Consider the following 10,512-nt stretch of genomic DNA (forward strand, 5'->3'; position numbering starts at 1 on the left):
ATTCTTAATTACACTGAATTATCACAAAATTCATGCGATGTTTATATGAGTTGATCATCAGAAATAACGAACAATCAAAGGAATAACTTATACAAAAACAAATGAAATTTTTTTACACAAACAAAATTAAAAAAAAAACAGAAACAAAATTATTGAATAATAAACCTGCACAATCCCATCTACCACTATGTTGAATAAGCATTGATAAGAATCTTTTACTTTTCATGATAATGCCTATCAAATTCTTTTCAAATTGATTAAAAGTCGTTGCACAGAGGAGAAAGAGAAGATGTTGGAGATCAAAAAAATATTTTCAGTTTAGAAGATATCTGACCAGATTGAGAAAATAAAAGAATTTAATTATAAAATCAGTTACTAGAGTCCTAATTGAATGGTAATTACCATTAAATCAATTATTAGAGTCCTGATTGAATGATAATTACCATTAATACATTTATTACCTTTTTATTTAATTTATTTTTTTTCTTTAATTCATTTATTAATACATTAATTACTGCATAATATTTTAAAATTTGTTATAACTTGATAGATTTTTACTGCTACAACCTGAAACTTATAAAACCATGTTATAACTCGAAATATATTATCTTAATAATGACATTTCAAAAAATTTCACTTAATAATTTCATACCAGATTTCAAGTCAGATACACCTAGATATATGTATTTTTTCTATCAGATACACATTGAAATATAGATACATAGGAAGAGAGGTTAGCGAGAGAGTGAGAGAGGAGAGAGGCGAACGAGAGAGGAGGGAGACGAGAGAGAGAGAAAATTTATGTATCCAATTATATGTGAATCACACTAGATGCATGTATCTGGGTTATCAGATATATTTTAGATACAATCTTAATACAAATACATAAAGAGGCGAACAAGATAGGAGAGAGTCGGATACATGCGAATCAACTTGGATATAGTGTATCTGAAACAAGTTACACCTAATTTTGACCACATGTATTCGAGATATATGTATTTTGATGCGCTAGATATATGTATATGAGGATCAAAATCTGACACACATAATAATTTTAAAAACTCACAAAAAATATGTAATTAAATTCTTTAAATTATTTTGAACTTAACTCATAAAATTTTAAATGAATTACCTATATTTAAATTCATTGGATGAGTCCTACCATAAAGATTAAAGTGAGATGCGAAGGCAATAATAAAAGTTGAAGTGGATAGATTGAGAATATTGCAAGTACGAGGATTTTGTGTTTATCTTAAGTATATTAGAGTCAATAAATGAAAAGGACACGTGGTGCTTTGTGTTGTTATAATTGGATCCCACTGAGTCCTTATCATTAAAGAAAATAATACTATTAAATACCTAACTTCCCTTATGACCTATCTACCTTCTTCATAAAATATATTTCCCCAACTATAAATACCCCATCAACTATCTCAATGTTCCCAGAGTTATGTTTTTGTTTAGGAGGTAAAAATTTTAGGATTATTTAGCAGGTAGTTAGAGTTGTATATGTATTATAGTTAATATAAGTAATATTATATTGGATAGCATTATTTCTATCATATAAAATTAATATAATATTTGATTTGTAATTTATAAATTCGCATAACTAATATTTAATTTATGAAAAATTTATATATTATTTTATACAATTTAAAAGATGAGATAATATAAATAAATAACTAAATTTGACATAACTAATCTCTATATAAATTTTTTATTTTTTTCGAAGTAAATTTTTGTCCAAAATATAGGGGGAAGCTTCTAATCTTTTATTTTTTCAACTTCATTTTTTATGGGATAATACGTATATTTTAATTTGACATTAGCTGACATTTATGTTTTCTAATTTTGAATACAAGTAAACACTTAAATTTATATAAAATAATATAAATAGGTGTACAATTCTACATGACATTATACAAATAAGTTTAAATGTATCTCACGCTAATTGTCATATAAGACACATATGTATACTTATTTAATTTTATAAAAAAATAATTATCTACTTGTGTACACCAAAAATTAAAGTATAGATATCAATTGAAATCAAATTAAAATATTATGTCTTTCTTTTTTTCTGTTTGGCCGGAGTCCTTTTTTTTGATATCCTTCTTTAAAATCTCTATCATTTTTGCTTCTCAGTGATTTGAAATCACACCCTATCATTTTTGGTTTGTTAGTGATTCAAAATCACAATTTATTTATTGCAAATAGAAGTAGTTTTTTTTTTAATTTTTTTTTTACTCAATATTCGATATTTATATTAAAGTTTAATTAAATTTAAATTTATATTAAAAATTTTTAATCACTTCATAATAAAGAGAACTCCGTACTCAAAAAAAAAATTGAAACCTATGGTGAAAGAAAAGAAAAATAGCACAACTAACCATAGTAGCAAACTAATTGTCTTGTCTAATGTCTCATACCCTTTTTATGACATTTTTATTTGGCCTTCCCCTTACCGTGTCTTCTCACATAGGAGAAAAACTAGTGATCATCTAAACCTTTGGCAAGTGACTCCAATTTGCGGATCATTCCAACTCTCAAGCAAACATCAAAAGCTCCACTTTTTCTTGAAAAAAAAAAAGCTAGATTCATTCGATCAAAGAAATAGAGCCAGTTTTCTCTTGTATCGCCTTCTCTAAAGCACAAAAGAATAAGCATACACATCCTTCTTCTCTTTATGTAAATCAGAAAAGACAAGCCTTTTGTTCAAAGAGTCAATGGAAATGGAATTCTACGCATACCCATCTCGTGTTTTCCCTCTTTCCTCTTCTATTTGTTCGTTTTGCATCAGGGATTTCGTTGATAGGGCTAAAGATTTCTTCAGCGTTGCGGTATCTGCAATCATTGGCAGTGTTTTATCTGCAATCTTCACCTTTTTCTTTGCATTAGGTGGGTATTCTTTCAATTTGTTTGATTCTCTATTTTCTTACACCATTCGTGTATTTGGGATCAACCCAGAATTTCATATCAATTCACTTTGCTGCTTTGATTGATGACATATGATTCTTGATGTATGTATGTATGTATGCCCTTGTTCTTCATGTTTCTCTGACTCGAAACTAAGCTATGATAATTCTAATAGCTGAAAAAAGAATGTAAAAAGGAATTTTTTAGGCGTTTCTATGCATAGCGTGATGATTGTACCTTTTGATCTCCAAAATATGGAAAAGATATTAAGCTCTCTTTAATTAATTGGTTGGGACATACTCTCCTAGGCATGCTACATTCACACCCTGGTTTACAAGTAAATGAGCAAGGGGTTTGATACCGTTGTTAGAGCGAAATGGTTCTAGGCATTGATATAACCACCTGAACTCTAGTTGGATTCAGGTGAATTGATTGATCGATATGTTATTGTGTTCCAAATGTCTATGGGCTGGTTTAAATTAAAAAATATGGGTTTTTATCTTTCTCTACTTATTGGTAGCTGGAATTAATCACAGATCAATTGGCTTCTTGCAGTGGGCACCTTATTAGGAGCATTGACCGGAGCTTTGATCGGCCAAGAGACTGAGAGTGGATTTGTCAGAGGTGCTGCAGTTGGTGCCATCTCTGGCGCTGTTTTCTCTCTTGAAGTCTTTGAGTCATCTCTGTTACTATGGCAGACGGATGAATCTGGAATAACATGCCTTGTTTACTTGGTAAGTAATATAGATTCTTTCTCACTGATAACGCTGAGCTAGTTGGTTCTGTAATATTGTAACTTCAGTATATGGGAATAATAGATGGGCAAATCATGTCCTGATCCGATATTGGCTTCAATCTACGTCCCAATAACATGCCTTGTTTACTATAGTCCCAATAACATGCCTTGTTTACTTGGTAAGTAATATAGATTCTTTCTCACTGATAACGCTGAGCTAGTTGGTTCTGTAATATTGTAACTTCAGTATATGGGAATAATAGATGGGCAAATCATGTCCTGATCCGATATTGGCTTCAATCTACGTCCCACTCCCACAGACCAACAACTTATGGCACTATAGTCCCAAATTAGTTGAGGTCAGCCATATGAATCATTTATATCTGTTCAGCTTCAATTGGACCGCTTTCATTCCTATTCAATAATTTGTCTTATAAGACAACTTAGGCGTTTGCTGACACCAAAAGTTCTCTATATCTCACATCTATCCATTTACTGACATTCAAATCTCTAGATAATGTAGAGGATTCTTCGCAAATATGGATGTAATACAAGTGTACCAACCTGACTAAAAGTTAAATCCCAATTCCATTCTTTTATGTTCTTCCCTTAGTCTATATGGATTCAGAGATTATAGATCTCTAGAGACAGCTCCCCTTTATGTGGTTTTAGGTCCCAAAATATTTCAAGTGACCTTTCATCTACACCTCTATGTGTGCTATTTTAACATCCTCATTTATATGACACTCGTCTTGTAGAATTTCCCCCACTCCAACTGAGGAAGCGGGAGAGAGAGAGAGAGAGAGAGCGTTATTACAATATTAAGATCTCTTTTGTGGCTCTAAGGTGTATCCTTGATTGATGATACTTTTAAACTAAACAGATTGATGTACTCACAAGCCTGTTAAGTGGGCGATTGGTTCGTGAGCGGATTGGTCCAGCAATGCTAAGTGCAGTCCAGAGTCAGGTATGTCATATATGCTACATGACTGTTGGCCATGTAAAATATTGCCAGCAACTTACTTTCCCTATATTGTCTGACTCTTTCTTGTTGATCAGATGGGAGCTGTTGAACTTGCATATGATGAGGTCCCTAACATTTTTGATACGGGTGCGGCTAAAGGCTTGCATGGAGATTCTGTTGAAAAGATCCCCAAGATTGTAATTAAAAATGGTAACAACTTGGATGATTCTGGAGAGAGAGTTTCTTGTTCCGTCTGCCTTCAGGTGAATTACATTTACACCTTTTGTTTGCTATTCCCCCTGATATTGCATTGCTTGTTGATCCTAAATCCTTTTCACTATTGAATGCACACAGGACTTTCAACTGGGAGAAACTGTTAGATGTTTGCCACAATGTCATCACATGTTTCACTTACCATGCATCGACACATGGCTGTTAAGACATGGCTCTTGTCCAATGTGCAGAAGGGATCTGTAGTTGCTCCATAAAATTGTGACAAGGTTATATAATTTCTTCATACTTGCTTGTATGGTTTCCTTAGTTGTCTTTCTTCACTTGTCCCAATTTTCAAGGAAACCTGTGTATTTAGTGTCGAGTATGTGCTTTTTCGAGTTCAGTTGTTGTAGACTACTAGTTACCTGTAAATTGAGCTATTATAGTGTTCACTACTTCCACTTAGTGGTACTCTGTATCAATGTGTCCCATGTTTGCATGCATCTTGTGCAAGAAATGTTTGTCCTGAACCTGATAGCTTAGAAACACACATTTCTTTCTAGATTAACCTACAAATGGATTTGTCCTACGAGACGCTGCTTTCTACTGAAGTTGTTTGGATGACCATAATTGAGAATTTTGCCTGTGTACAGAATTCTATTCCCTTTGAATGCTCTGTCTGGCCAAAGTTTTTTGGTTGATATCTAAATGGAATGGGATTAGTTAATGATGGTTTTAATCAAGGTGGCCACGAGAATTGGGCAGTATGCCAACCTTCATTCTTCTTATCACGTGTTCGAGCCATTAGGCTGATGATATTGAATCTCTGCATAGAAGTTTTACTTTTACCTTTGTATCTACTTGCCAGAAACTCTTGGTAGGTTGCCTCATTACTTAGTGAGTGGACTAAGGCCTCCGAATCATTCTGACTTCTTATTATCTGCTTATCCCCTTTGACACTATTTTTTCCTGTTAAAGATGATGTTTGAGCTAGCTTGCATGCATCTCGACTATTCCATCAGGTACCTGTTACCTCCCACAGACAGAGGTACCAAATAACTCTGGTCTGTCCACGGCTTAGATACATCGGAAGAAATCCCTTCTGGTACTCATTTTAATTGCAACATTTACAGCCTAAATTTGAAATGCAACTCAGCTCCCTAAGAAGCGTGATTTCTGTTGAACATTTTGATAGAGAATTTAGATGGAGAGGAACATTTGATTGCAAGTATTCTTGTGTTGGTTGAAATCCAAGTAACAATGGTTGTTCATGGGACTCATATCGTTGCAGAAGAAATTCAATAAGCTCAGGAGTACCGATTCTTCTTAACCATTTAGGGAGGGACATTTTTTAGAAAGTGATAGATTCATTAGACCACGAACAGAATAGCTGAAGGAACAACTACCTAAGGCTTAAAACGTATATAGAATAGTTTAGTGGAATCGCAAGAAGAAATCTCAATTTCAATTGAAAGAAGTTGTATGAGAAGCATCAATAACAAAATTGAGAAGAAAATTCACCTCAAACATTAAGAGGGTAAGGTAAATTGTCTTTTTATTTTCATTGAGAAGTTTATTTTATGCAAATATTTTAATACATCAATAAAAAAGTTTTCCAAAGCAGACAAACTCTAGCCATTTCTGTTTTTTTCCAAACTCAAGAATCATAAGGAGTGGCAATCAAAACAAGATCATCCTTTCTTGTTGCAGAAATTCCAGGTGACTCTGTCATGTCCAAATTTTCGTGCCTTTGTCCGTTAGGAAGTTTCCAATTGAAGTGATAAAGCAATTGAGCTAAAGGTTGTCCAACATTGGCTAAACCAAATAGCATTCCCGGACAAATCCTTCTTCCTGCACCAAACGGAATAAATTGATGATGACTTCCAAGAAAGTCAACAGAACTATTCTCGAATCTCTCTGGTGAAAAGCTTTCAGGGTCATCCCAACTTTTAGGATCTCGTCCAATTGCCCATGCATTAACTATGACTCGAGTTTTGAAAGGTATATTGTACCCGTCAATCTTTGTATCCTCCATACATTCTCTAGGGACTAACAAAGGAATTGGAGGGTGCATCCTTAAAGTTTCTTTGATTACTAACTTCAAGTATTTTAACTCATCAAGATCAATTTGTTGAAAACCTTTCTTCTCCTTCAAGACTTGTCTAACTTCAGCTTGCGCCTTTGCTAAAACAGTGGGTTTCTTCATCATTTCAGCCAATGCCCAAATTATAGTTGTCGATGATGTTTCAGATCCTGCGGAGAACATGTCCTACAGGATGAAGAAAATTGAATTAAATCACTACGAGTTTCATGTTATAAATCATTTATCGCAAATTGTTATCTTATCTTTCAGGTTATATATCAAGCTTGATATAGAAAACTTACGACTAATATTGATTTGATATTGTCATCCGTGATTTGAATTTGAACTTCTCCGCTCTCTCTAACTCTTAGCAAAACATCGATCAAATCTTCACCGCCAAATTCACCATTACCCTTTTGACCATCTGCTCGATTCTGTTTGTGCTCATTCACTACATTTTCCAAAATTTCATCGATTTTACGATGTGCCTTCACCAGTTTAGTTTTCGAACCACCAACGTCATGAAGCATTTTCCATGTAGGGAAAAAATCAGCAACACTAAATCCACCTGCCAATGATATTATTTCCCTCATGAAAATTATCAATTTGTCTTGGTCACCACATATTTTTCCTAAAGCTGATCTACAAGTTACAGAACTTGTAAACCAAAATATTTTATCTGTAAGATTGACCGGAAGATTAGGCATCGTCCGTATAGACGAGACCATCTTCGATAGCTCGTCTTGACGAATCGAGCTAAAGAATTTGACCATCTTGGCACTCAGGAGTTCGAGTATGCAAATTTTACGAATTTGTCTCCAATATTCTCCGTACGGAGAAAATGCTATGTCCGTACTATCGTAGTGGACGATATCGGCCACAACAAGTTTCGGCCTCGTTGCAAAAGCGAGGTCATGAGTTTTTAGTACTTCCTTAGCCATTTGTGGCGAAGAAATGACGACGGTAGGAATTTGCCCGAGTTGTAAGTGCATGAGCGGCCCATAGCGTTTTGCTAGATTTTTTAGGCCATGATGAGGAAGTGGACCTGCCACTGCCAAGTGATGTAGGCTTCCGATAAAAGGTAATTTCCATGGACCAGGAGGCAAATTTAGCTTTTGGGTTTTCCATTTCTTGAATAGAAGAAGGATGGTTGAGAGAAAGAGCAAAAATGCAACCAAGTTAGTGAATTGAATCTCCATTTCAGTTGGAAGGAAATAATATTTGATGGATGCACTATATTAGTTGATCAAGTTAAATATATATATAGAGAGTGTTTTGTCTCATTAAATTCTAAATTGTTGGCTTAACTATTACATACAAAAGTCTAAATCGGCGCTCTCTGGATCAAGTTATAAATAGAGAGATGACATGTGGCTTGCCACTTTATTTAAAGCCTAAATTGTTGTTCTCTTGAATGCATATGGATTTTTACTTTGTATGACCGCCTGCCGTTGATGGAATGATTGGTTACGAGCGTGCTTTTTCCATAAAATGTTACTATGGTTTTTAAAAAAAATTACACTTATCCCATCTAACCGTACGTTTTTCATCCCTGAGACGAGTAATTTTCCTGCCCAAAATTTGCTTGGCATGACCCAAGTCTTTAATAGTAAAAGACTTACGCAACTCTTTCTTCAACTCGTCTATCTTGAAAGTAATCCTGCCTACAATCAATATATCATCCACATATAGCAAGAGGATGATAAAATCATTGTCAGAAAATTTTTGTACAAATACACAATGATCTGAAGAAGTCTTCTTGTAGCCTTGCTCCCCCACAACAGATTCAAACTTTTTGTACCACCGTCTAGGAGCTTGATTTAGCCTATAAAGACTCTTTTTGAGTTTGCACACAAATTTTCTCTACCATTTACTTTGAAGTCATTAGGTTGTTCCATATAAATTGTAGAAATAAAATGAGAAATAATGACACCAAGAATTTTATGTGAAAATTTTTTAAATAAGAAAAAAATCACGGGCCAAATGGAATAACTGATATTATTATAGTAAGGAATTTTACAACGTATAGTCACAAGTACAAAACTCAAAATGACTATCATGCACTCAAAATGAATAACACTCTTTGATCTCCCACCTTACTAAAAATATCGCTTACAATCTATTTTTCTTTATAAACTATTTTCTTATAATCTATAAAATACACCACTAACACAAATATTTTTTTCTCTGTGTTGCCACCTACCATCCCCCACTTTGTTGAGAAAGAAAAATGAGCAACTGCACTTGAAAGAAAGAAAAATGAGCAGCAGCACAGGGTTGAAATAAATATGGCCTGCTGCACTATGTCAATTTGTTGCCACATAATTGATTAAGAAAAAGGAGGGGTTGGACCCCACACTACGAAGGAGGGTGAAAAACCTGGGATGGGAGACTAAGTGCAACAGCTGGTCAAATATTTTCCCCAAGGAAAGTTGTTCATCAAGTATCTGAGCACGAAGACGCTCATTTTCAGTTTGTAGTACATAAACCTGACCTTTCAAATTGACAATGAGAGCTTGGGTATTAATTCTGTAGTTCCCCAAAACCACGTTGTTAGTGTGATCATTTTAATATTTTATTAAATTGCAATTTTAGCAATTGTCCATTGATGACATTTAAAGTCATCTTTATTATTATTCTTTCTATAGTGTATAAAAATGTTTTTCAGTATCATCTTTTTTTAGTGCAAGACTAAATCATTTCATTATGTATTTTTAATCTAATTATCACTAATAAGTGGTGCACAAAATAATATTATTATGTATTTTTAATCTAATTATCACTAATAAATGGTGCACTAAATCATAATGGTGCACTAAATCATAATGGTACACTAAATGATGATAATGATGACATTTTATTATTTTTTCATCTTTGTATGATTTTCTCTCCTATAAATAGAGAGGTCTTCTTTGTTTTGAAAGTAAGATAAGAGAAGAAAAAATTGAGAGAGTTAAGTTTATATAAAAAAAAGAGTTCTTATTAGTTGAAGGGAGGTGTTCTTTGTGTGGAGCTTTAAACTCAACTCTTGTCCAGAGTTTGTTGAGTTACATTTTTGTGATAAGGTTGTTGTATCCTGGAGGGGACAAGTCAAGAGGACTACTGCTGGACCAGTGAAACGATTTACTGCAGTGGGCTTGAATCTCCTTAAAGAGAGCGAGATATCCGCGCCTCAACCAAGAAGTGAAGTTAATTTCTTCATTTTATTTTTCAATTGTAATTTGTAATCTTATAATTTCACCAACAATTTTAAGGAGAATTCAATATGACTATAATTGAAAAATCCACGGATATCAAGATGGGAGATCTAAACAAGCCATTTCGGTTCAATGGTAATCATTTCAAGAGATGGAAGGGTAAAGTACTTTTCTACTTAAGTCTTCTCAATGTTTCATATGTGTTAACTCAAAAAAATCCTAATAAAGTTGACATCCTCTCCATGGATAATGATGAACTTATTTCTCATCAAGAGAAAGCGGAAAAGTACAATAATGATTCCTACAAGTGTCGGTATTATATTCTTAATTGTCTATCTGATAATTTTTATGATTATTATGATAGAACTTACTCTAGTGCAAAGAAAATATGGAAAGCATTGCA

The 10,512-nt window shown here is 33.6% G+C and overlaps 2 protein-coding genes across 2 annotated transcripts; one reads left to right on the top strand and one right to left on the bottom strand.

Annotated features, from left to right (window-relative positions):
* Positions 1-2,426: 2,426 nt before the first annotated feature.
* Positions 2,427-5,333, top strand: LOC129874502 (NEP1-interacting protein-like 1). Its single transcript, XM_055949794.1, has 5 exons — positions 2,427-2,898; positions 3,472-3,650; positions 4,536-4,619; positions 4,712-4,879; positions 4,971-5,333. Exons 1-5 carry the CDS (start codon positions 2,727-2,729, stop codon positions 5,091-5,093), a joined length of 726 nt encoding a protein of 241 aa, XP_055805769.1. The 5' UTR covers positions 2,427-2,726; the 3' UTR covers positions 5,094-5,333.
* A 1,060-nt stretch (positions 5,334-6,393) lies between these two features.
* On the bottom strand, positions 6,394-8,128 carry LOC129874500 (premnaspirodiene oxygenase-like). The gene is made up of 2 exons (XM_055949793.1): positions 7,215-8,128; positions 6,394-7,098 (listed from the first exon to the last, which is right to left on the bottom strand). The coding sequence occupies exons 1-2, from the start codon at positions 8,109-8,111 to the stop codon at positions 6,487-6,489; spliced, it is 1,509 nt and encodes a 502-aa protein (XP_055805768.1). The 5' UTR covers positions 8,112-8,128; the 3' UTR covers positions 6,394-6,486.
* Between the last annotated feature and the right edge of the window lie 2,384 nt (positions 8,129-10,512).

This window comes from Solanum dulcamara, chromosome 11, assembly GCF_947179165.1.
Source record: "Solanum dulcamara chromosome 11, daSolDulc1.2, whole genome shotgun sequence".
In the NCBI taxonomy this organism is placed as follows: domain Eukaryota; kingdom Viridiplantae; phylum Streptophyta; class Magnoliopsida; order Solanales; family Solanaceae; genus Solanum; species Solanum dulcamara.

What these genes read in the sequence shown, in the direction of transcription:
- LOC129874502 (XM_055949794.1), top strand. Translation starts at nt 2,727, where the DNA reads ATGGAAATGGAATTCTACGCATACCCATCTCGTGTTTTCCCTCTTTCC. An exon ending in TAACATGCCTTGTTTACTTG is followed by an intron (nt 3,651 to 4,535) that starts GTAAGTAATATA and finishes TAAACTAAACAG; the next exon opens with ATTGATGTACTCACAAGCCT. An exon ending in TAAGTGCAGTCCAGAGTCAG is followed by an intron (nt 4,620 to 4,711) that starts GTATGTCATATA and finishes CTTGTTGATCAG; the next exon opens with ATGGGAGCTGTTGAACTTGC.
- LOC129874500 (XM_055949793.1), bottom strand. Translation starts at nt 8,111, where the DNA reads ATGGAGATTCAATTCACTAACTTGGTTGCATTTTTGCTCTTTCTCTCA. An exon ending in ATATCAAATCAATATTAGTC is followed by an intron (nt 7,099 to 7,214) that starts GTAAGTTTTCTA and finishes TTCATCCTGTAG; the next exon opens with GACATGTTCTCCGCAGGATC.